Source organism: Psittacula echo (assembly GCF_963264785.1).
Source record: "Psittacula echo genome assembly, chromosome: 8".
NCBI classification, from domain to species: domain Eukaryota; kingdom Metazoa; phylum Chordata; class Aves; order Psittaciformes; family Psittacidae; genus Psittacula; species Psittacula echo.
In genome coordinates, this window is record NC_137744.1 from 8788785 (window position 1) to 8815561 (window position 26777).

Genomic DNA, 26777 nt, shown 5'->3' on the forward strand with positions numbered 1-26777 from the left:
AGGCAGGGATCCAATGTCACAACAGCTCACAGTGATATCAGCCCTGGATTAGGTCTCAGTATTGGCCTTGCTCACCTTTGCTGTGTCTGCTGACTGAATCAGAGACACCAAGTGCTCTCCTGAGTCAGGGAGAGGCTTCAGGCCTCTGGAAGCCTACAAAAGACTTCGCTTTTGCTGGAGGTCTCATGAGGACAGTGCTCAGATGTCATGCGTGGTGCTTTAAAACACAAACAGCAAGACTCAGGGCCTGCATCTGCAGCTTGAAAAGGGCAAAGGAGGCATCAAGTCTGATGCTGGACATGTCAAACTCTTCTGTGCACTGACCCAGGTCCCAGGATCCAGCCTCATGTGTGGTGAAGAGCCTGGGAGTGCTCCAGGAACACAGCATGCAGCAGTTTTAATGAGCACTCACCAGCCACATGAGACCTTCAGGTAAATCAGATCATCAGCATCTAGTTTTTGTGTAGTGCCTCCTGTGTTGCTTACCTGAGACATAGAACTCGATGCTCCTCTCTTCTTCTCCGATCTTGTTTGAAGCCACACAGTAATAGATTCCTGATGCACTGCTGTTTTCCATAGTCAGTGTGCTCACAATCTGCAAGCACAGAGAAAAGGCTTTGGGTGTACTGGAGGCTTTACAGAGAGGCTGGAGAGTATTTGTATGTTTTATGGTAGAAAAACAATTGACAAAGTAGTTTCTAGTAGTAAGTGAAGCTCACAGGCGAGTGCTTCCATAAGGGTTTTAGTCTCTCATCTCACATCACCTCAGCCCAGTTAATTATCTTCCTTTCTCATCCCTAAACCTTCCCATTCTTTTCTTCCTGTCCCCCATGTGAAAAACAGAGCTTCCCTGTGACACACCACTGAAGGTTTTGTGTGACAGCATAAGCAAAAAGCTGGAGTGAAGGACCTGGAAGATTCATCTCCACTGGAAATGCAGCCCCACATCTATCTTATGTTCTTTTCTGCTTCTCAGTTGTGGTTTCCATGGGTAACAGGACACCACATCTGCATGGGAAGCAGGTCATTCCTAGGGATGTGGTATAAAGGATTTTGCTTTGCTGTAACCCCTGCGAAAGGAGGGAGCGATGTGGTCCCATTGGGCCCTAGCTAACTCTTATAAATTGTGCTTAGAAGCCCCTTGTTCCCATAACCCTTCCCCAGAGCTTGCGTGGTAAGTAAGGAAGCTCTGGAGAAGCTGCCTGTGCTATGACACTTGGCAGATGCAGAAGGGAAGGGAGGGTTGTGAAGGAGAAGGAAGGAGCTCTTGTTCTAAGCTTTACCACATAGCGAAATGAAGTGGTTCAGTTATTTGAGGGGCTGAACTCAAACAGATCCTTAAGAACTTGTGCTCCTCAAACATCCTCAGCCTTGCTTTTGTCTAGGACCTTCTTAAAGAGGAGCCAGCACTCCCCTGTCCCTGTCATCATGCAACATCTCAAGCTGATGGAGGACTTTCCACAGGTCATGGCTTTAATTATTTCTAGTGCTTCCTTTGGGCTGCTGGCAAGAAAGCAGGGTCTAACCCACCAACATAGGGATGTTCTGGCAAGATTACTTTGCTTCCCCTGCAGCCATTCACCTGAGGAACTCTGAGCCCTCACATTTGGAACAAATACCACTTTCTTTGCCATCCTCTCTGAGGACTTAGAGAATCAGAACTTAAAACACCCTCTGGCCCTTTGTCCTTATCTACAGAGAGTGCTTTGAAGTGCACAAAGGCATCTCTGGACTTTCTTTTTAATATCCTAAACTAAACTCACACAAGACATTCCTTTTCTCCTCATAAACCTGCACCATGAATGTGTCTGTAGCTGTGCAGGATGTATTTTCAGAGAGTTATTTAAGATTTGCTGAGCTTTGGCACTTTAAATCTGGTAGGGAAATGAGTTTCAAAGGTTTTGATCCCATGTGCATTTTACATTCTAATGGGGAACATTTTCAGCAGAATAACAGGTAAGTGGAAAAATATCTACTTTTCATGGGCACCAGAAATTAGCTGAGAATAGGGACAATTTGGGGGTGAAAACAGGACCCAGCTCCCTCTGGTGTCCACCAAAGAAAGAGCTGTACACTTCTGACTTCTTTATGATGTGAAAATAGCTCGAACTTGGAGATAAAATCACCCAGAGAACCCGTCTGCTCCTCCTCCTCTTTCTATTCCTGTTGCAGTGGGCCTAATGCCACAGGTTATTACAAAGCACATGTTGAGAGCACTGCCCCTGCCTTTTGAATTACTGCTGCATCAGGACCAGCATCTTTCTTCTCATGATTACTGGTCTTAGAATTGTATATTTGGGAGTAGAAAAAGCCAATGTAAATGTACATGCTGAGGACAGAAGGGGATAAATTTGGACAGCTATTTAATGGCTATTAGTCTTGTGGAGTGACAGCTCTAGATGGGAATTTGAAGGAAATACTGTAGAGCCGGTTAAACTTGTACAGGGAATGTAATTATCCATGCTGGAATATGGCCAAAGTATTGGGGCTGACACTGTGACTCTTCTAAAAACTGATGCAGTGCCTTAAGGTGCATTTGGTGGCCCAGTTGTGAGTGCACACACACACATGCTTTTGGACACACAGAGATGCCAGTGTCTCCAACTGCATAACCCAGGAAAGGTCTGACATGGCAGTGGGGGAAAACCAGAGCAAATAGCTCTACAGAGATGTCATCTTAGCTAATCCCACTTGTGTCTGCCTGTGAAGGTGAAAGATGTTAAAATGATGGTGGGGAACAATCTGAGGACAAACTCTTGGGAAAAAATGACTGAGGAAAAGAGAGAAAGTAATTTTCTTGTCTGAGTGCTCCAAATCACTGTTATGCACTTGGATACCACTTTGCTACACACCTGAGCACAAAAGATAACACACTTTAACTGCCTTGTCTTATAACTAGCACCACCCAGAGTCTTCCAAAATGTGACTTTAGACCAGCCTCATCCAGCAGAGAAATAGATGTGATTTCAGAACTGGAAATAAGGATTTCAAGTGATTTTCTTGTAATAAGATAAATCCCTTGAAATCATTATGCATCAGCTTCTCACTGTAGCTGTGTGCTCCTGTGTAAATCCCCGAGATGGGAAGCCAGTTATCTTTCCAGCATCTTGCATAAAGTTCTTAGTTGCCAAACAAATCTAATCCTGGTTTAGTCCTCAACAGTGTGATGCTTTGGAACATTAACATGATATACCAAAGGGTACCCAAGTCCTTCTTCCCTCTACAAGACTGCATAGTTTTGTTCCAAAAGGAACCTGAAGGAAACCTTTAGGAATCTAGCAGTGGTATTTGCTTTTGAAGCATCTGGCTGGTAGGGAAAAGGATATTGTTTCCTTAAATGCCATCCCCATAATTTCAGTGCAGCCATTTCAAGTCTGCAAAAAGTAGTTGAATGCGAAAATGGTTCGAACTCAAGCAACCAAACACAGGAATCTGTTCCCATTCATAACAGTGACAAATGTTCACAGAGTTCTCTCTCTGTGGAGTGGCACAGTCCCAGCGATTGGGGACCTGTAGGATAGAGAGGAAAAAATTCAGAAAGGCTGATCTACTTTGTGTTCTTAGTCCATGCACCTGGCAAAGTGTTTTCCATTCCTGGAATCAGAGCCAGGATAGAAAAGTTTGAGACTTGTTGGAGTGAGTCCAGAGGAGGCCACGGAGATGCTGCGAGGGCTGGAGCAGCTCTGCTCTGCAGCCAGGCTGAGAGAGCTGGGCTGGGTCAGCCTGGAGAAGAGAAGGCTCCTTAAAGGGAGACCTTAGAGCAGCTCCAGTGCCTAAAGGGGTACAGGAAACCTGGAGAAGGGCTTTGGACAAGGGCCTGTTGGGACAGGACAAGGGGAATGGCTTAAACCTGCCAGAGGGGAGATTGAGATGAGCCCTTAGGCAGAAGCTCTTCCCTGTGAGGGTGCTGAGGCGCTGGCACAGGGTGCCCAGAGAAGCTGTGGCTGCCCCATCCCTGGCAGTGTTCAAGGCCAGGTTGGACACAGGGGCTTGGAGCAACCTGCTCTAGTGGAAGGTGTCCCTGCCCATGACAGGGAGTTGGAACTGGATGATATATTCCACTAGGAAGATCTGTGGAGCTAGAGCAGGGTCCTGAGAGTTCGACAAACATCCTTTGGGCTGGTTTTGATTGCCTGGGTTGAATTTGGATGTAAGGGGCTCCATTTCCTATTGCTTAACCTAAAGGCCACCCAATATTGCGAGCCTGAAGAGGGGATGATTAGCTAATAAATAATTACTATAAAAGAATACATGAAGTTTAAGACTCTGTGAGAAAAGAAATAAAATGACTGATCTCTGAGGAACAGCTATGACAAGTAACTAGACATTGCTGCTGGGAAAACTTGTAACAGAACAGTTCAATACAGTCCGTATGTCTTGCACTGTAATGTTCCTGAAGTGATAAAAAAAAGCCATTTTAAAAGCAGCCAAAAAACATTCCACAGCCATGTACCATGAGTGTTTGAAGACATCTTGTAGTAAGGACAGAGCAGCAAGACTTTTTAAGCTGGAGCCAGCATGAATTAATATATCTTGTTATTTCTTGCTTTCTCTTTGCTTTGTCTAATCCCCCTCTCCAACAGCTTTAGTTAACAGTTCTCTCTTGCACTTCGTTAGCTCTGTGTGGGTGAGGATGAGGAGTAGAAGATGTGGGTGGGAAACTTCTCAGCTGTGTAACTCTGCCAGAGCTGGGGAGGAGGTGGAATTACAGGAACTTCACCAGAGACCCCGCAAAGAGAATACTCAGCTAGCTCCCAATCCATCTACTTGAATGGCACAGCATAACACTTATTTTTATAGCCTGACAATTCTGATCCATGAGCTTAGTTCATTCATTCAAAACATGCTAAAGGATGGACTGAGAACAAGCGATAAGAGAAGTCTGGGAGTTGAGTGGGAACTTGGAGGGTTTGCTCTCATCTCTGGCAGTGGGTGTTTCTCTCCCTGTAAAATGAGAACAATCCTTGCTTTCCTCATGGAGAACAGCAGAGCGGATGGTAGTGCTGTGTGATCAGGAAAGATGCCGTACGGGGCAGGAAATGGAATACTGGAGGAACTGGTACACATTTCTAGTACGGATGGACCAATAGCTCTCTGGCCATCCTTTCCCCTGCCAGAGACTAACATGACAAGGCCCATGGGAGCTTCCTAGGACATGCTCCCACCCAGGGGGACAATTTAAACAGCTCTACTGAGATGCTCACACACTTAAACGCATCCCACTACTCCAATCTCCTCCTTTTGCTCCTGAGGTTTAAACCAGGCATTTTAGGGGCAATTTTCTTGAGGGGTTATGGATTTCTGTCCTTTTCTGCTATGTTCCATTCTCCCAAGCTCAGACTGGTATCTCCCATTTACTAACAGGGAAGAAAATAAATTAGCACCCTAGCTCCTTGCAACTCAAAGAGGAAATTGAGGCAGTTCAAGCAATCAGGGGTGTTTCATCTGGTGTTAAGAAGTAGTCTTTAGATGTAGCTACACAGGAGTTTAAATCACAAAGGGAAAGGTTCAATATTGACTCAAAACCACCAGGAAAATTAAAACTAGCACAATGCAATTGCCTCAACCACTATTTGACCAAAACCTCAGTGAAGTACATCATAACGTTGATGATAACCACATGCTTTTCCTTGGGAATTAGACTCAGCCTTAAGAATACAGGAGAGGGTGAAATTCACTTCTCTATCTGTGGAAGAATAGTGGAATAATCATTATGGTGCAGATGGCAAGGGACCTCTCAGGTTTATATGCCACTTTTGTCAAATAGATGTCTAAAGATCACATCAAGCATCAGTGGTCTGCTGGAAAAATCCATGCTTGCTGCCCTGCAAGCTGGCTTTGGAGCAAGGCTCTGGATCTGATGGATTGTTCCCTCTGATGGATTGTTCCCATATTCTCAGCAGCTCTATAAAGTTAATGCATTTTTAGCTAGGTCAGTGGACCAGCATGTACTGCTACAGTTCTGCAAGGGCGAACTGTAAGGATGCTGAGAAATCTTGGAGACAAGGTAAATTCCACCTTCTGCTCTGAGGCTCCAGCTATCACTGGGCAGGCTCAACCCACACAGGAAAAATAACCCATCTCAGCTAATCCCAGCTTCATTCCACAGTCAATAAAAGCCACGCTCAGACTCCAACATCTTTATTATTTCATCTGGCTAGTCAATGCAGATGAATTACTTGCTAGGACATGGTGGGAATGGATTGGGCTGTTTCCTGTCTATTCCATTTGTGGTGGGAATAACGACTGATAAAACACAAGGAGAAGGCTGAAGACTATGAGTTTTCATCAGTGTCTCTTTCTGAATTATATTCTATTATCTAAAGACTAAAGACTTAACCCAGATAGCCTTGGACTTCAGAAAAGGGGAAGGAGAGGAACTGCCTGCTAATGTAAGCAGGGAGACAGAGTGCTGAAACCTGAGATGCATAAAGTCTAGTCTTATTAATTTGAATAAATCTGAATCAGGACATAAAAGTTATTAGAAAACACCTCAGAATGTTTTTTCAACCAGTGGATCAGCAGGAGATGGAAATAATGAAGATACCATAAATTGTACAATTACGTAGCTTGTAAAGCAGTACTTTTATGAAATTTTAGTAATGAAATATGTGAAAGCTCAAGGTAAAGGGTTGTAGGCTGAGCTTTTGAACATATCTGACAAATGAATGCTGCAGAATGCCTGGAGCCTACAGACAGCAGAGATGGCTGTGCAGGGCATGGCAAGGAGCAGCCTCTGGCCGCTTGTGGTACCCAAGGTGTGAGCAGCAGCAAAGCTTTTAGAGAACAAGAGGAGCCCTTCTAGGAGCAGCTTTGGGGTCTTTGTGCTGAGGTTCCCTCACGGTCCTCATTTCCATCACAGAGTTGCACACCCCTTCTCCAGGCACTCTGGTGTCTGCCATGTTTTGCAGGCAGGACATGAAGGTGTCAGGACTGAGCTGTGCGTGGGTGCTGAGGACTCCCCTGTGGGAGTGGAGCTCTGTGTCCCCTCTGATTGCTGTACCTGGAGATTGCTGCATCTTTTCTTTCTAGGGAAAATAGGTGATAGGGCAAAGCTGGGAAGTCCTTAATGATGCACTAATACAGACTGAGGATGTTTGGAGTGCCCCACTGGATCCAGGAGCAATGTGGCACTCATAAAACACCTCATTCAGAGACTGCAGCCAAATCTCAAGTCCACTACCAGACTAAACTTCCACCCAGTTGCATATTTGCCTCAGCAAAGTTGATAAAGCAGGAAATGTGAGTGCTGTACATACGCATAAACCAAAGATTCTGATTTTGTGTGGTGGAGGTGTCTCACTGTCCCAACAGACAGCTTCTGAGTCACAGCAGTTTGTGAAACCCTGCACTTTTATATGGGCACTAACATAACTTTAAGACTGATCATCAGATACAAGCTAAGCTCCTGGACACCAGATTTAGACAGACTGCGTGTATGGAAAGAAACAGTAGTCACAGTAGTCATGAGAGCCACAAAACTCTTGCCAGCACATGCAGCAACCAGAAGAAAGTCTGTAGGTACATGTCACCAACCTCCCTTTTTTACAAGTCATTAGCACTTTGTAGGAGGTGCTTCTAATACTCTTGGAGAATACATTAAAACCAGAGCTTAAGGGGCACTATGCCATATAAATAGGTCCAATTTATAAATATCTTCTAGCAAGGGGAAAGCTCAGCAATGAAATGTGAACAGTGATTTTCTTCTTCCCAGCCCAACCTCCATGTTTTCCAAGCTCTGGTTTAGATTATGTTCAGAGCTGGAAAGCTCCATGAGAAAGAGCAGATGCTTAAGGCACTGATCCTGCCAGATGCTGATTTAGACTGGACCCAATCCAGAAGAGCACTTAAGCTTTGTGCTTAACTTTAAGCATGGGAGTAGCCCAAGAATTATCATATGCTTAAAGATATACTAGTATGCAAGCTGCAGCATTCAGCACCTTGCAGAAATAGGCACTAAACTATCTGAACATCCACCTCAAAACCACTCCTAAAGCCACAAACCTCTATAAGACCAAGAGGGATAAAACAACTGTCTGAGCCAGACCACAGCATCTTCTCCAATACATGGCAGAAGTCTGTGAATCAGATGCAGCAATTTCTCAAGGATTATCACAGAATCAAGAGAATCCCAGACTGGTTTGTGTTGGAAGGGACCTTAAAGCTCATCCAGTTCCAACCCCTGCCACAGGCAGGGACAGCTTCCATTAGAGCAGGTTGCTCCAAGCCCCATCCAACTTGGCCTCAACTCACTATCGCCACAGATACCTGGGAGGCATTAACAAATAATCCATGGCTGGGATCATTGCAGTCCATGCAGGAAGTGTGCTCCCAGTGCTCTTTGGAAGGGGAAGCAGGTAGGGAAGTGTAGAAAGAAGGAGATCTTCCCACCTTCATTGTATTGGTAACATGGTTGGCAACCCAGATGGGTAAAGAAACATTGACAACTCCAGGCTCTGCAAATGAGGCCATTGTAGGCATCTTAAATTCCACAGCTGTTGAACTCCTGCTGCTGGAGAGTAGGCAAGGCCAGGCAGCACCAAGTGCTCTCTAATGCGAAGCATTTTAATGAACGCATGGTCCTTATCAGTTGTGTACACTTCACAGGACCCCTCTTGCACTGCACCACCATTACACTTTCTCAAGACTGAGGGAGACAAGAGAGGGTTTTGACCCAAAAATCTTTGGAGAGTTTTAACCAGGGCATGTGACATCATTGCCAGAATCCTGGCATTTGTAAACAGCAGGGATCTGAGAATGATCCCAGGGCTGTGGAATGTGAAGCATGCCAACAACCCTCAGCAGCTTGGGAAGTGCGGGAGAGCTCCGTGTGAGCGCAGCGTCCCCTCTGCTATTCCATGACATCATGGCTCAAGCTTCCACCAGACACATACCTTTCTTTTGTCCCCATGCTTCAGGGTTATGTTCTCAATGCTTCTGATCTTGTTGCCTACGACCGTGTTCTCATGAACCACCATTTTTTGTCCTTCGGGGATGCATCTGGGGGTAGAAAAGCAAAGGTGGAGTTCAAGAACCCAAGTCACAGCAGATAACCCTGTGTTATCATTAAAGACAGAGGATGTCATTCTTAGACAATAGTCATAGAATCATAGAATCATAGAATAGTTAGAGTTGGAAAGGACCTTAAGGTCATCCAGTTCCAACCCCCCTGCCATGGGCAGGGACACCTCACACTAAACCACGTCACCCAAGGCTCTGTCCAACCTGGCCTTGAACACCGCCAGGGATGGAGCATTCACAACTTCCCTGGGCAACCCATTCCAGTGCCTCACCACCCTCACAGTAAAGAATTTCTTCCTTATATCCAATCTAAACTTCATTTGTTTAAGTTTGAACCCATTACCCCTTGTTCTATCACTACAGTCCCTAGTGAAGAGTCCCTCTCCAGCATCCTTGTAGGCCCCCAAGTCTTAGGTCTTAAACCTCCTAAAAGCTATTGCTGCTGGAGGTTGTGACCTCTGTGAAACTGCTGCATTCCTTCATCACATTTCAAATTTCCTTATGAAGCACCTCGATAGAGATGGACCAAGATCAGTACGTAACCAGCAAGGAAACACCCAAGTTCCTGGAGACTGAGGACAGCAAACAGTGGGCAGCTAATGAAATCCTGTGGGTTTAATGGGGCTGATAGGAGTTTCGCTCCAGCTCAGCACAGTTGTGGCTTTGGAAGTGCTCTCTTAGCACTTGCAGTGCATTTCAGGATTCAAAATGCCAGTCAGTCAGAACTGTGGGGACGTGAATGTCACTGTGTCTGCTCAGCTTTCCAACGTGAAGTGCAGGCTGAGGGAGTAGAATGGATAAATACTGGGATAATGATAGCAGGAGGCTCCTTTGCTATTGCATATTCCCCAGCAGACAGCCATCTGTCTGTCTGTGATCAGTCTTCATTTCTGGATTGTGGGCAGAGCAGTGTATGTAGCACGTCATGCAGAAAAGGTGTGACTGCACCATCCAAAGCAAAAGGCTTTTGTCTTCTTTAACTACAACCCTTGGAATAAATGGCAGAGGCACAGGCCAGCTTAGCTTGAAAGCACACAGGCTTCAGCAGTGCTCCTGGCTGAGGGTGCTGCCAGCTCTGCAGCTCGAGGAGGGCTTTCATTTTGAAGTTGACAGTTCATAGAACCACAGAATCGTGTAATAGTTGGAAGAGACCTTTAAGATCCTGAGTCCAGGAACCCAGCACTGCCGAGGTCACCACTAAACCATGTCCCTCAGTACCACATCCACACATCTTCTAAACACCTCCGGGGATGGTGACTCCATCACTGCCCTGGGCAGCCTGTTCCAGAGCTTGACAACCCTTTTGGCGGAGAAATGTTTGCTAATATCTCATCTAAACCTCCCCTGGCACAACTTGAGGCTTTTTCCTCTCAGCTCCAGTCCAGCATGGCAAGGGGTTACAAACTGTGACTATGGGATCGCAAGTTAGTCAAGTCAAAATGAGTTTAGTTCCACAACCAGCTGCAATTGCACCTTGCAGAAGTTATAATGGTGCACAGCAGGAAAGTGTCTTCTGCCTGAGCAGAGGTCCTGCACTTCCCGTGGCTGGTCCCAGCAACCTCTGAGCCCACCATAGCAGATTAAGATGATAGGAGTTAAAATTAATAGGGACTTTTATACATGATGACCAAGGGCTGATGCTGCAGAAAACTGCTCCATAAATCAGCCGTGCCTTTGCCAAGTCCACACAAGGCACATGGGCGACACCCTGGGTCAAGGCAGGGTTTATAGCTCTCCAAAGAGCCTAATTAAAAGATGTCTTGAGTGACTTCCTGCAAGGCACAGTTCTGCCTTGAGGATGAAGGGAAAAAATTCAGAGGAAGCAAATCACATCACAGCTCTAAGGAACAATGATAGTGTTCTGGGATTCAACGTGCCCTACTGAGGAGGGAGAGAGAAAGAGAGAGAGAGAGGAAGTGAGACAACAGAAGGAAATGGGGTCTGTGTCATTTCCCACAGGAATCCTCCTACAGCTTCTGCTGGAAAAAGATAAGGCTGCCCCGGAGGCCAGGAGAGGTGGACGCCACTCTGCAATTGTATTTAAATTGATAAGATCAGAGAGCTGGAACAAGGGTTATATAAGGTCTTTTGCCACCAGGTCACTTGTTCAAACCTGGCTTAATTCAGCATTCATGACCAATTCCCTCTCCCTACACAGAAAGGTCTGGAAGAGATTTCAGGTAATCTCTTTGGCTTTCCTACAGAATACATAACCGGTTTCCTTATGATGTTTCCATTCTGCTCTCAATGAACACCTCTGAAGCAGCAGCTTGTGCCTTCTGCTGAGCTGCAATGCCAGCAACCCTACCTAAGCCTACAGCTCTCTGCTGCTCTATTCCTGCAGGAGCTGTGTAACTACCTAAATGAGGCAATGGGCTATTTCCCTTGTGGAAGTGCACAAGGTCATGGTTTAGACCCAGCCTGAGACTAGATCACCCAACATCACTGCAACTGCTGCAGCAGAGACCCTGGGGAAGGAACTTGTGATTTTCGCCTCTCTCGTGCTTGCCATTGACAGCATTGAGAAAATGACGAACCATCCAGGAATTTTCTCCCCTGCTTCCTAGACCTGCCTTCATCTTTTTATGGATGGAAAACCTGACTTTATCATGCTCACTAACAGGGAAGAGTTGAAGTGCAGTCAGAATTGTTTTATGTGCCTCCTGCATGTCCCCTGGGAGTACCAGAGGAAGCATTCAGACCTCAGCCAAAACCTCACTGTATAGATCACCCTGCTCATATAAGAGCAGGAGCAAAGAAGACGTCTCCTTGAATAACGCAAATCTCAAAAGGCTTCTTGTGTTTATCTTGTCTCACTCCTCTCTGACAGTTTTGACCCAGTTCTGTATCTCCACTTCAGGCTGCTCCAGACTAGAGCCAGGAAGGGCCCTCAGTGAGGTGTAAAGGCCTTGTTACTGCTTCCAGCTTCTGCAGCGCAGATGCTGCCACAGGAGCCCCTGCTCAGTGTGCACTGGTGAAGACAGCCCTTAGGAAGCAGCATAAATTCCATATGGCACCTAACTGAAGCCAAGCCTTCAGCAGGTTTGTCTGACAATAGCTCTTGCAGGGGAAGAAAGGGTGTTACCCATACACAGAAAGCACCTATTTAGTTTTTTCCTTGTCAACTTGCGTAGGCTGCATCAGAGGTATGACAAAAGATCATGGTAAATCAGAGGGACATTGCTGGTCAAGTTAAAGAAAATTCAAGCCTGATCTTTAGTCACTTTAAACTTATTTGACACAATTCTGATAATATCAAAGGTACTCGTAACTCCAAGAAGATCACACACAACTCAATGCCTGCTGGGTTCCCAACACCTGACATCTTGAGGTGGGGATTCACTGCGTGTGATTTTTAACTAAGATAAGTAAGGCAGAACTGACTTGAAACTACCAAACTGTTCTGCACCATGTTCGCCCATAGGAATTTCCACTTACAGCGTGTCTGTGAGGCTGCAGGGCTGCCACTTCCACTCGATCTTCGGATCAGGATTCCCGCTTACGGTGCACTGGATTTTGTGTTTGCTTCTTAACTCCACCCGCTCAATCTTATCAAAGTCAGTTTCCTTTTCATAGATTTTGGGCCTCTCTAAAGAAAGAAAGAAAGAAGACAAAAAAATAAATGCAAATGAGCAGATTTACACCCATAGTCATGGTCATGGTCCTGGTTCTGTTAAAGGTTTTGACACATTTTGCTGTGGTCAAAAGCAGTGATTAAGTGAGGGGAAGTTGTAGGGGAATTACCAGCAGTACTGAAAGTATACATTGGCAGAAACAAAGAACCCCAGACTGGTTTGGGTTGGAAAGGACCTTAAAGCTCATCCAGTTCCACCTCCTGGCCACGGGCAGGGACACCTTCCACTAGAGCAGGTTGCTCAAGGGCCCTGTATCCAACCTGGCCTTGGACACTGCCAGGGATGGGGCAGCCACAGCTTCTCTGGGCACCCTGTGCCAGCGCCTCAGCACCCTCACAGGGAAGAGCTTCTGCCTAAGAGCTCATCTCAATCTCCCCTCTGGCAGGTTAAAGCCATTCCCCTTGTCCTGTCCCCACAGGCCATTGTCCAAAGCCCCTCTCCAGGTTTCTTGTAGCCTCTTTAGGCACTGGAAGGGGCCCTCCTCAAAATGGGTATTAGTTACTGTGTTTCAGAAAATACTCTGAAATACCACATTCATCCTTACTGCTTTCAGATGTCGTCACTGACCTGCTATCCTTCTGGAAAACTTACGCCATGAAACACCAATTGGTCAGGGACTGCAGGATCAGGCTCTTAGTCTACAGACTGTGGGCAAAACAGCTTTCAACTTATGATGTCACCTTGTGAGAGGAACCTTACCACATGGCTGTGGTTCTGCAGTGCTGTTACCATTGTGCAGGTTCTCCCTGGGGTTTTGGGAAAAAACAGTCTTTTTTGATCTGAAAACTTTGCTTTCCTTTTCTATTTATGTGTCCTGTACACTGGATGAAGGGGTGAAGAAAGCAAAGAAGTGGTGGGGAGAAAACACTTGTAGAGTAATGCCAAGGAATTCTCACCATTAGAAATGTCACTGCATTATTCACATCTGGAGGGGTTGCAAGATCACACCCTTGGACTGGAAATCTCTCAAGAGCAAACTTGTGTGTGACACGTTGAGGGCTGCTTGTTGCCAGCAGGAAAGGAATGCTTTGTCCCATCTCCTTCCAGCTCCCACAGGAACACACGAAGATGAGGAATAATGCTAAAAAACCCCCAAAGTGAACTGAACTTTTCCTAACCTCAGCGAGGGTGGGTTTGAGTTGGGGGTGAAAGCACAGGCTCTTCCCTTATGCAGACAGCTCTGCCCATCCCTGGCCGTATCTCTTTGTCTGCTTCTCATAACAGGAAATCAAACAGATTTATTGGTCGGAGTCCCTCCATGGACACCTCTGTGCAGCCAAGTGGGGCTGCTTTGCACTGAGGGCTTTTGACAAGTTGGGAAGTGAATGTAGATTAGATTTCTATTTTTCAGGTTAACTTATTTTTTCTGCTGTCAGGGAGGCCCCCAGTCTGTAACCATGAGCCACTGCCCACCTCATCAATCTTCAGCCCTTCCCCACTTCTTTCTTAAGAGCTTTTTTTTCCTTCCAGCCCTCTGCTCCTACAAGAGGACCTACCAGGCTGGTCCTGTGTATTGGTGGGATCCTCACTTGCCATTTCTCCTGGCTGCCAGGTCAGACTCAGAAAGATCTGACCTCATCATTGCTTGAAAACACATCAGCATTTCCTTCTCCAACCCTCGGAAGGAGTATTGACTGCAGTTGGTTCAGCCATATCCTAACTCCTGTATCTTAGTAGTTTACTATACTCCAATAGTAAAGCATCAGCTGCTTTAAAGAACCCTTGTTAGGTCCTGACTAACATTTCACTTGAAAAACACAAATGACAGGCCTGGCTTGGCTTTGCTCTTGTGTTCTGTTTCGCTTTTTGATCCCCTTTGGTTGACTCTTGTTTCTCTGTCTGCTTCCAGATGATGTTCTGTCAAGCTCCAGAGATCCACTCCTTTGTCCCTTCACCCAGGTAGAGGAGTTGGCTTTTTATGAAGGAGAAGATGAGGAAGGGAGTAGATTGGAGAGCACTTCAGGTCTCTCAAACTCATCCCCATCTGTAAGATGGACACAGGGTTTCCTGCGCCGCATTGCTTGGGTTAAGCAATGTACTGCAACGTACTGATTGAGTGCTTGGAGATTTGAGAGCAATTCACAGGACAAATTGCTGGGACTAATGTTGAATTTCCTCTTAACTGGCATCTCATTTCCCATCAGTAAATTATTTCTGATCATAAAAGTAATTCTGTAAAACTCCCTGGAGAGAGAAGCACATTTTTCATTATCTTGGACATTTTTCTTTTCAGGCTCCAATCCTGTGTTCAGCATGTCTGGGCTGACCTCAAAAGCCTGATTTTTGCTTGGAGAAAGAGACTCTAAGTTCAGTATGAAAGGTTACTCAAGTGTTATGTGAAAGGTTACTCAAGTGTTGTTTTTTCTGGGCTCTAAGAACAAAGCTTTATGCACTTGGGGAGGGAGACAGTTATGTTTGTGTGGGTTTGTGTGTGTGAAGAGGGGACAAGGTTTGATTACAGTCTTTTAGTATTAGATTTTTCTATACTCTCGGTGAAGTGATGAACACACTGACTGTCATTCAAATTATCCTTCTAAAAAAGAAACCATAATTTTAACTTAATTCAAATAAGAACATGCACGAGTGACAAATGAATTCTTAATTCTACAATTACTTTACTGCACAGCACTATTAAATATTACTTGAGACCTAAAATGAGTCAAAATGATTCATCAATTGAAATAATTATTATTTATGAGGGTATTTATGAGTGGTTGAGGGGCTGGCTAAGAAAGCCTCCCCATCCCTTCTTCCACAGGCCAGGTTGGACGGGGCTTGGAGCAACCTGCTCTGGTGGAAGGTGTCCCTGCCTGTGGCAGGGGGTTGGAACTGGATGAGCTTTAAGGTCCCTTCAACCCAGACTATTCCGTGATTCTGTGATCCTATCTCTGTGCACTGTCATGGCCATTTTACCTCTAACCATGCCCTCAGAAGGCAACTGGAGCCTCTCCATTCACTTTGCTCACCTCTGGGCCAAGTCCTCTTCACAGAAGTTGCCTTCATCAGTGACAGAAACAAGTTCACTGCCTTCTGCGGTGGGTTCTGGCCTTTTAGATCTGCTCAGCCTATAGCTGGGTATCCAGCTCAGTGGGCTTGCATCCATACCAGTCCCACAGCAAAAAGGCTCCCCCTTAGGGTGTTGAGAAGTTTGTAGCCTAAAGCCAGTGATTATCTAAGGTACATCTAGTAGTGTATTCCTCAGATAACACTCTCCCTCCTCCAGACAGTGCTTTGCTCTCTCTTTCATGTTTGTTTACTAAGCAGCACGGGGGATTATGCACAAACTCTTTATCTTTGCTGGTGTTTAGGTGTGGGGAAGTCTTGGGCTATGAATCCAAACACCTTCCTGTAGAGCCTTGTGCCCAGCCACTGATCCTGCCTGCTACAGGAGAGGTGATCTTTAAATACACCTCATTCTTGACCTGAAGCATCCATTGCTATCCCCCTGTATGCAGACCTGCCTCAGTTCCATATCCATCCCTCCACCATCACCATCCCGGCTGAGTTTTCTCAAGCAGAAGCCAAACAAACCTTAAAAGCTTTCTCATCTCTGGCTGCATTTGGATCACACAATGTTCAGATGGCTTTAAATGTGTCAAAATAAATGGGGTTTTGTCCTCTCTGGCTTGAAGTGTGATTGTATCCCGGACTCACTTTGCAGAGGTGCAATTGCTGGTGTGAGAGCTGACCTGAATAACTAAAGACCTTGCTGCTGCTGCACTGTGAAATGCAATCAAAAAGCAGTTTTGCTTACTGTACATTTCAAATTGATCAGCATTATGTAAATCTCACCTCACTTTCTAGTGTTATCTCTGGTTTGTGGCATTAGGAGCCAATAATATGCAGAGGGATTGGGACATTTACCCTCTGGCATTACCTCTGCTGCAGGAGACTCTCCTATCTCTAAATTCATTGCAGATGTTATTCTGGGGTTGCACATTTGTTCCCTAAAGGAGCATCCAAATATAGAGGACAGCACATGGAAAGTTTCCCTGCCTTTCTTAGAGAACTTTGCTTTACTTTAATGCCCTCTGACTGACCTGCTCTTTATGTACCTTCCCCTCTACCTTTTAAACTGGGTTTCAAAAATCTTTTCACATTAAGCACATCATTAAAATAACAGAGTGGTCCAATGAAGCATTTAGTCAAACTTATGTCCTTGGCTGGATATGAGGCTTCATGAAAACTATGATAGAGTGGCAACTTGTTTTCTATTTAGCCTCTTCTATTTCCCCAAAGCAAAAGGAATCTGCACTTTAGTGTCTTTCATCTCATGTTTGTACAGTACTTAATGGCAATATCAGCTCTGCAAGTTGGGCTAGGTGAACACTCTGTAAGGTACATTGGAAACACAGGACCTAAGTTTGGATTGGTCAAACAGTATGGGAAAAAGAGGATGAAATCTCCCCCAAAGCAAAACCCACTTTGTCTGTGTTCTATGAGTGAGCTCAGTGGTTTGGGTGGTTTGGATGTTTTTCTTTCTTTTGTTAAAAGAAAGAAAGAAAATAAATGAGTTAACCTGAAACCAAAACTTTTGTTTCGAGCTGAACACAACATTGTGTTTGACCCCAGCTCATTCTGCCCGGAGAGGTTGTTCCATTCTGTTCTACTTTGTGCAGCACTGCTCACAAGGTGGCTCTGAAGTGGGGGAACAGCATTGTCCCCATGGGACCTCAGAGGAAGCAGATGCCAACATGAAATGAGTGGCCAGAATCTCCCCAGGAGTCAATCCCACGGCCAGGAATAGAATCACAGGCACCAATTATCGGTCGCCTGCCTAATCTCTAGTGCACACACCCCGCTGCTCCATTGTCACCCGCTGTTCCAGGCTGGGAATGCCAGCAGGGTGGAAGGGAATAGGTGGAAGGACAAGTAGCCATGCAGCTGGGTACTGTATGAGCAGATATTAAGAGAAATCACTCAGCCTACCCTACAGGGAATGATGTTGTTAAAATGGCAGTGCAGCTGGCTGCTGCTTCTGCTGACCTTGTACTGTCACTTTGGATGTGCCCATCTTCACCTTGTAGGAAGAAACCTCTTTTCCAGCCCTCTACCACCTTTCCCAGATTTGTCATTCAACCCCAATGCAGCCAAGCTTTGGGGAAGAAACAGGGATTTCACTCATCTGTCTCCCACCATCTCATTTCCTGTTAGTAAACAGAGTTCACAAGCAAATGCATCATGATGAATGGGATAATTTCTAGCAGAGCAGGCACTTCTCCAGGATTTCTGTCTCTGCCTCCTTTGCCTGCTTTTCAGAAGAGAAACCCAACAGGTCCTCTACCTGCAGGGTTGGCCAAGAGGCAGTGTGGAACCACATGCTGCCCTTCTCTGCCTTCCCCACAGCCCTCTGGTTTTAAGGGCTGTCAGAGGGAGGTTGCTGCTCTGCAGGGATGTGAGCTGAATGCTCTGGAGTGTTCTGGCACACTCCAGCAGGACCCCACCTTCCTCTTCAAAAAATCACTTTGGCTACTTCCAACAGCATGGAAATAGCTCATCTGCCTTTGTCATCAGGGGCTCTCTTGGGAGCACACAGGGGCTGGACTGTGGAGCTGCAAGTGTGCAGGGTTTGCATGACGTTGCTGAGAAAAGTCTTCCTTATTTGCTAGTGTAGTGTGCTGGAGAGGCCCATTGCAGTCTGTTTGTGCTGCTGCATCTTTGCTTTCATATATCCCCCAGGAGGAGACAGTTGTTTCTCTGCAGCCTGTGTCTGGTAAATAAGACCTGAAGGATAGGCTGGAGCTCTGTATCTCTTTGCCTTTGCCCTTCTCATCTGTGTGTCCTGTCCACCCAAAGCACTGGCCACAGCCCATGAGGAGAGCAAAGCGATGGGCCTGGGGAGGAACACACTGGAGCAGCGGTTGGATGGAGACAGCCTGTGCTTTATTTAGACCTTTCTAGTTTGTTTGGCTGGCCCAGGAGGTGGAAAGTTAGGTTTTCTATTTTGACTTTTCCTGACTGGGTCATCCCCCAAGGAGCTGTGCAGGAGATGGATGTGATACACAAAGTAAACCAGGCCTGGCGGGATACAGATGCGTGCAGGCAAGATGAAGGTAGATCGTTTATAGAGTCCTGCTTCTCATATCTGGCTCAGTCCTTTAACCTAGACATCAGTTGAGTTGCACTAATAATCCAAAGGCATTTATGTTTCTCACAGTGCAATAGTGTCCACCCTAGAGGTTTCATTGGCCCTTCCATGCCCAAAAGGCTCTGGGAATCTGGCTTCAACTGGCTTTAATTGAGATCCATCACTCCAAGAGCTCTTTTTCTCTGAACCAGCATAGCACAAATATATTAACCTCATCCCAAAGGCTCATTTCCCTCTCCAGACTGTTTCTGGGTCTGGTTGAGGTGATGGGTTATTGTTCATATGGATCACTGCATATTTATCAACTTTTATAGAGATCCCTGGAGACTCCTTTGATATCAAGTCATCCCTTGCAAGCCAAAGAAGGTCAGGCACAGAACTCCGTTTGCCTTTGATTTTAACCCGAATATGAAGAGCTGGCCTGACTGCAGAGTAGGGCAACGTGCATCACAAAGTGCTCTGGAGCTGATTCTCCCCAATAACAAAGCAAGGTGTAAGTGGTCACCTCGCTGGCCTAACAAGGAACACAGGGCAACACATGTGAATTCTCCATGCACCCCTTTTATTCCAGTCCTTGCCCTGGAGAGAGGGAATTCATAAGGAGCCTGTGAATTACTGCTTCTCATGGCACAGGCTGTTTCTAGCACTTAATGCTGTGTTTCTTATATATACAACACAAGAGCTTTGGGATCAAGGACTTCACGAGGGAAAGTAATTTCAATTGAATAGAGCAGCTGGAATCCAAAGCAATATTTGCTTGAAGAGCTGGAAGGGAGTATAGGAGAGAAACTTTGGGACACAAGAGAAAGGCAAAGTGCTGCAGGAGGTTGTTCCCCCCATGTTTGAATTAACTTTTGCTTCAGTACAATCGCCACTCACAACGTGGTGGTCAGAGCCTGCTGACTGCTCCAGAAGGGCTCAGCAGGAGCCCTGATCCATGCAGATGACTTGTACAAGGGTGAGAATGAAACACAGCCTGCTTGCCCAGAAATAGATTTGAGGGGGTTTTGTTTGTGTTTTGTTCTGAAACTGCTTTGCGCTCCAGCCTGGAATAACTCTTTTCTCCCACATTTCTCCTCCTTGGCTGGCTCAGATGTGCAGCCACCAGCTGTTTGCTGCGATTGTTCCTTGCTCCTTGCTCCTTCCCCTCCAAATTCTTGGGGACATTATTTTCTTGAAGCTTTCCTCAATAAGAATTTAATCAAACAAAACAAGCCCACGGCAACCGCCGCTTCTTGGTCACTGTTTGATGTGTAAATATGTAAAGAAGGAGTGTTTGGAAAATGCAGTCAGCTACCTCCTGCGGACTTGAGTCCTACCATGAGCCAAGGTGACTCCGCAAGGGAGATGTGTTCTCCTGCAGGATTAAATTCCAGCTGCAGCAGGAGCACTGGTGACCAGAGGCACAGAGAAAACACTTCTTAAAGAGACATTTTTGAGTAGCCACATGGTTCTCACCCAGGCCAAGCATCCAGGAGCCAGGTCCTCCCCTCGAAATGGCATTTCTGTCATTCCCATACTGCTATTATCTGCCCATTTTGCTCCTTCTTGCCTCTGTGGAGCTGAGACGATGGATCCCTCTGAACTGTGCAGATACTCATTGATTTTATGGCCTTATCAAACTTGGGGGGGGAGGAAATAGCTCCTAATATTTGACTCATTGCCATGGAGTGAAATACCTTGCACAGGCTGTGCGTGCTTTATGTCAGAGCTACTCTGATTGCTGCCAATGAAGTATACAGGAGGTGACTCCAAGGAAAGCCTGCAGCTTTCCTTGTGCTGGTCCTCTTGCAGATCAGGAGTCCTCTTGCAGGACTGCATACAGCTCCTGACCTGCAGCGCTCAAGCAGATGGCTTCTGCTCTTGTTCTCAGACTGCTTAACGGGTTCTCTTCTGCTGCCATTATTATGGAAGAAAACACACTGCAAAAATTAATACATTGCAATTTGTCAAATGAGCCCTGCTGCTATTTAATCTGTGTTTGTGAACAACAATTCACAACACTATTAACTTCAAACCTCCTCTAGACCGAGTTCAGATTCAGAGTTGATGGGTTTGTCACAGCACGCTCACTGCCAGTTGCACTCTGTGATGCTCAGGAATATCAGCAATGTGTTATTTTGTAGGGACTCACAGGAGAGGGGGCTGTATCCTTACTTATCATTCCTTCAGTGCAGTGTGCCCTTGCAGCAAAAGGAGAACATATTCAAATGACATTTATCTTCTCATTCAGAAGTCTTATTTAAATAATTTTACATCTTCTCTTTAATAGTAGAGATGAGAACTTGCTCACCTGCACAGATGCAGCTCTGACATTTAAAAGACTGGCCCTGGCTTTTGGGGAGCAATGCTGTTACTCAAGGAAAAGTATTACTCCTCAATACTAGGGAGCTGGTACCTGGTTATGTACTCATAAGGATCAGGTGCTGAACTGACTCAGGCTCCTCCTCTTAGGTATCCCTGCCTAAAATGGCTAGAAAGGGTGTTTGGTCTCCTTTTCCATGCCTGAGTGCCTGCTCAAACTCCAAGCAATTTAATCTATTCAGGTGCAATACCAGGATATCAGTCATGATGACTGGAGATAAAGTGTCAAGTTGGTTGTTGAGGAGTTAAGGGGAAAACAAATCTGCATTCAGCTTGGAGCTTTGAAAGTAAAGCAGATGATGTCCAGCTCTGAAAAAGCAGTCCCTTTACTCGAACTGAAAGCAAAGCAAGAAGGCAGTGTGCTGCTGTTGGATAAGCTTCAACAGCAGAATTTGCCTGGTTTTGTCTCTACGCACATGCATCTCAGAAACAACCCCCTCCTTGGGCTGCGCGCTCCATAGTGTATCCGGTTAGTGCTGCAGAGAGGAGCCTGGCAGAGGCACCAGAGGTTTCCTGGGTGCTTTGTGTCAGCCGGTCTGTGATTGAGGCAGATATCCACATTGTTTGCAGCCTTTGGCTTGAAAGTAGTGGCATTCTTTGGCAGGTATTTCCCTTTGCTTGCTCTCATTTGTTCTGCTTGCTCTCATTTCTAGGATGACTTTCTATTACCACGAAAGAAGCACTTGCTGCTTATTTCCCCTCTATTTCACCATGCGACACCTCCTTCAGCCTGTACCATCCCTGCAGCTTCTGGACTTTGCAGCCTCTTGAGAAATGGTGGGTTGGCAACTCACTACTTACTCCTGCTTGAAGTCTTTGTTAGGCTGATCTCTCAGAAAGGTTAACATGAGCACCATGCTAGGCATGCACTGTGTGAGAGACACAATACTATATACTTGTACATACAGGAAAGATGAAAGGCTCATACTGTACTTCAGAGCATGGGATGCTTTAATCCTGAAATAGCATCTTGCTGATAGTAACAAGGTCTGTTTGTTTTTCATATGCCTATTTGGGGAATGGCTGCTCTTCAAGTAAACATTCTCTCTTGCATGAAACCACCAGTATTTACCTTGACAAGATAGTTTATTATCATTCTTAATTTTCTCTTCCTTTGAACGTTTCCGTTCTCCTAACAGGATGGCAGAACCATTGTATGGAGAAACAATCTCAAGTGAACAAACTCCTGCAGCTTAGCACAGCCCTGCTCATCAGCTGAGCTCAGAACCTGACCATAAGCATGTCCTCAGCTCCCTCCACTCCTCAATCACACATTACTTTATGTGATGCTTAAGGTGATTTAAGATGCTGTACCTTATTTAGCATTTTTAATAGGCCAAATGTGCCTAAGTGACAAGTTCTCCATTTGATAGGCATTATTTCTGAAAGGTGAAATGAGAAAAACACCAGTGCTGGAAGTTACGTGGTGCACCAGTACGTAACCATACAAAACAGGACAACTGAAAACAGTTTTAGGTGTAAAGAGGGTAAGGAGAAAGGGATTAACCTCAGAAAGGACAACAAACCTATCTCAAGAACTTCATCTATCTCACTGCCTGAGTAGACCTCGGGAAGTGCAATGGGAACTTTTGCTGAACTCCTACTTGGCTTCATGATTCGATCCCTGTTGCCAAATTCAATGGATTAAAGGAGGCAGTTGATGTGTAGAGAGACAATGTGGCTCTGCCTTCCATTATTCCAGCAAAGGAGATTCATAGAAGTGATGCCAGTATCTATTTTCCTCTATGTAAAGTGAACCTGCCTCAGTGCGCAGCACAGTTTACTTCAGGTTTCCCCAGACTCCCGTGAAGATGAACCTGTGTCTCAAGCATTCCCACCAGATAAATGACGATACATAACATACAGACTTAGAAGGTATTTCATACAGGATGATGGATAGACATAAAAGACAGGTCAGCTTATCTAGTTCCTTCCGTCAGCTCTGCTGGGACCTTTCCTGTCCCAGCAGATGTTCTCCAGTGCTTTGCCCAAGCTAGTTCTTAATCTCATGGGCTAAAACTTCTGTCACTTCTCTTGGGAAACCATGCCCCTAGCTCTGGACCTCACTAGGAGATCTCCTCCCAGACTCCTATTAAAACTTAAGTCCTGTTCACTTTCAAGCCATTTCTGCTTCCCTCCGTGGAGACCCTGTCCCAGCACAAAGGTGCTGCTTCTGAGGTACAAAAGTGTCCTAGTTTCAGAGTAACTCCTCAGAGCAGCTCTCCATTCTGTGCCTTTGGTTTAACATGTGGTAAAATGAGGTAGATCTCAAGTGGTTCCTAAGTGAGATGGTAATCTATGCACAGTGCTGTATCAGCTCCTCTCAGCTAAACATGGGCAGACATCACCCATTCCTATTGTCAGGTAAAGTAGGACCACACAAAAAATGAGGAAGAACCTAGTGGAAGTCATTATAAACATCGAGTCCTTACCTGTCACTACCAGCTGCATGGTGAGATTCTTGTAGAGGCCATACTTTGCATTGCTCAGGACAATGGTGTAGTTTCCAGCATGCTTTGGTCTCACGTCTCTTATGCCCAGTCTGTACTTGAGTGGATCTGGCTCATAGCACGTGTGATTGTCCTTGATTAGTTTGCCATCTTTGTACCTGTTGTGAAAGTCCCATCAAAGCTCATCATATACTTGTGTGCATGTCAGCCCTCAGGAAACCCAACTGTTGCCCAAATTAGGGGGAGTAAAGAGTCATCCTTCAAAACAGCAAAGGTTGGACGAGGCTTGAAGCAACCTGCTCTAGTGGAAGGTGGCCCTGCCTGTGGCAGGGGGCTGGAACTGGATGAGCTTTAAGGTCCCTTCCAACCCAAACCAGTCTGGGATTCTATGATGTATGACCACTGCTTGAACTGGACATCTGTTCCTTTTATCTTTCCACACTAAAACTGTGTAGTGTCTGCAGTGCTATGGGATGGCTTCATCCAGCAAACAGGAAAAAAACATTTTAATAGATCTGGATGAACAGTGCCTCTCACGTGCTCAACTGTGATCAGAAATGTACACCTAGATGCCCTCAAATGATGCTGGATGTGCAATGCTAAGTGCAGGAAATCCTGGATTAGTGAAAATTCATGTCATCAGTTTTAAACCAATATATTGATTAGGCAAAATTGTCTTCCCATATGTATGTGTGACCCTTCAATGTTGCTGTAAAAGCTAGAGTCTGTGACCTGGAGAATTTACAGTCAATAGGAAGGTCAGTGAGGAATTCATTTCCAATATGCAGATTTGGGTTATGATTATGGAATAGGCCGGACTTTGCCACACATGGAGCTTTAGGCTTGGGGCAAGGAGAAGCTGAGGCACCAAGTCCTTCTGCTTGAGAATGCTGGAAACCTCCTTTACAGCCGTTTAAACAACTGTACTGAGAGAGCTCCAACATCAACAGCCGTGGCTTCGAACACGCAGGGAAGGCAGCTCTGGTGGTCCCAGGCAGCTCCCAACCAGCTCCACGCTGAGCTCTGGGAACAAAGCCTTGGCAGAGGAGAGGGGACAGACCCCATTTCAACTCACAAAAACATTTCCATCTCCTAAATAACAGCAACATTTAAAAACACCTCCTGGCAGCACTGATTGCACTGATGTGAGTGAGTATTAGAGAATTACATGTTATTGCACTGCTAAAACCATGCAGCAAACCCATCCCTGAGCATTCCTTTGCTGACTGCCACGGTCAGGGACACCTTCCACTAGAGCAGGTTGCTCCAAGCCCCGTCCAACCTGGCCTTGAACACTGCCAGGGATGGGGCAGCCACAACTTCCATAACACGTTCCCCTTCCTGTTAAGCTGATCCATTACAGTCCTGGTGGAGCCATTAGTTTGCTTGGGAGGATTCACTGCATTGTCTGCAAGGATCTGACATTGCTGGTGGTACAGGGTTGGAGAGCATTATTTAAAAGCCACGAAAAGAAGCGATTTCTGATGTTGAAAATGTGTCCTGCAGCTTTCTGTTATCCACTGCTTCCTTGCAGACTGGCAACCCTTCCCCAATAGCTTCCTACTTGAATCTTCCAAACAGTTCTGTGTCCAGGGTAAATGAAAACCCCGTTTTCCTTGTAGGGACCTTTTCTGCATGACAGGAGAGAAAAAGAGCATGGGCAAGAAGTATGGCTCACCCAGCTTCACAGAGCTAAGACAACATGGGAAGGAGTCAAATCTCCATAGCTGACCTGTGAGAGCACAGCTATGAGCATTCCGAGTTCTCATCTTTCTCTGTGTGATAGCAACACTGAAATCTACTCTAGACAGGAGTCCAAAGGAAGGTCGGGTATCCCTGATTTTGCTCAAGTTGATGGTACTCACCAGGTGACGGTTGGGCGAGGAAAGGCATCCACCTTTGCAGCCAGTTTCAGTGACTTGTGTCCTGATGTAATCTCGTAGTAAGGCCCTTTCTTATGTGAAACTGTAATGAAAGGTTTGTCTGGAAAGAGAAATGAACAGGAAGACAGTAATGGAGATGTGCCACACAGTGCTCACATCTTTGAGTTGTGTTGTGTCTGCCCTGGAGTTTTAGCAATAGAGACCTGCAGAAGCTGCAGACAATGAAACAGACTCACCAGCTGTTACCACAGTTGCCCTGCAAAGCTCAGCCACAGCCAGAGAAGGTCTGTCTCCAAATGAAGGACTTGATATTTAAAGCAAAGAATACACATCTGCATTGCTGCTCAAGCAGTGTGTACAGTGCCTGAGGTACCTCTCACCCAATGCAGCAGGTCCAAGTTTCCAGAGCATCAGCAACCAGGTTTTCCAAAACAGTTCAACTCCCAGTTAACCCATGTCATAGAATCATAGAGGATCCGAGACTGGTTTGGGTTGGAAGGGACCTTAAGGCTCATCCATTCCAACCCCCTGCCATGGGCAGGGACACCTTCCACTAGAGCAAGTTGCTCCAAGCCCCTGTGTCCAACCTGGCCTTGAACACTGCCAGGGATGGGGCAGCCACAGCTTCTCTGGGCACCCTGTGCCAGTGCCTCAGCACCCTCACAGGGAAGAGCTTCTGCCTAAGAGCTCATCTCCCCTGTCACATCTCAGTCTTAAACTCTCTTTGAACACACAGTGCTGGGTGCTGCTCCTGCACAGATTGATTAGAGATTATAGATGATTAATTGATAACTAGTTGCCATTCTCCCTTCTTTAAGCTTAACAAGCTTGGTTCTTGGGTATTCTGGTTCAGCTGCAGAACTCACCATACACTGTAACTGTGACATTGGCCTCCAGCCGTGTCACGTTGAATGTTTTGCACACATAGAGGCCTCCGTCTTGCATGGTGATATTTTCAATTGTCAGGCTACTGCCAACCTTATACACCATGCCACTCTGGTCGATGGTTCTCCTAGGATAAGGGTGCTGGAAATCAGAAAAAGAGGAGTCAAAAAGCAGCATAAAGTGGATTATTCTGCTCATCATTTCAAAGTCTGACAGTAAAGAAAAGCAGTGATTCATATCCAAATTATCATATCTCCCATCACTGAAATAAATAATATGAAAGACAGACCAGCAGGAAGAGCCCTTGTGTGAGGTTTCATTATCAAGTCTAATAAGAGAGAGAAGCAGAGTGGAACTGCTGAAATCTGGCCAGGAAGGTCAGTACAGGGATGTGTCACGGGTCAGCCCTTCTCAGGGACCACATCCCAGGGATCTCAGTGCAAAACTGCTG

At 45.8% G+C, this 26777-nt stretch overlaps 1 protein-coding gene across 1 annotated transcript in view; it reads right to left on the reverse strand.

Annotated features, from left to right (window-relative positions):
- Window positions 1-26777, reverse strand: part of LOC308224536 (vascular endothelial growth factor receptor kdr-like) — a gene marked incomplete at both ends in the record, with an annotated part of 118106 nt that overhangs the window by 37326 nt on the left and 54003 nt on the right. The window contains 6 exons of the mRNA XM_080624572.1: window positions 487-595; window positions 8895-9000; window positions 12460-12610; window positions 23541-23716; window positions 25424-25541; window positions 26308-26467. Of these exons, the coding sequence (XP_080480698.1) occupies window positions 487-595; window positions 8895-9000; window positions 12460-12610; window positions 23541-23716; window positions 25424-25541; window positions 26308-26467 (820 nt within the window). The remainder of the gene's footprint in view (window positions 1-486; window positions 596-8894; window positions 9001-12459; window positions 12611-23540; window positions 23717-25423; window positions 25542-26307; window positions 26468-26777) is intronic.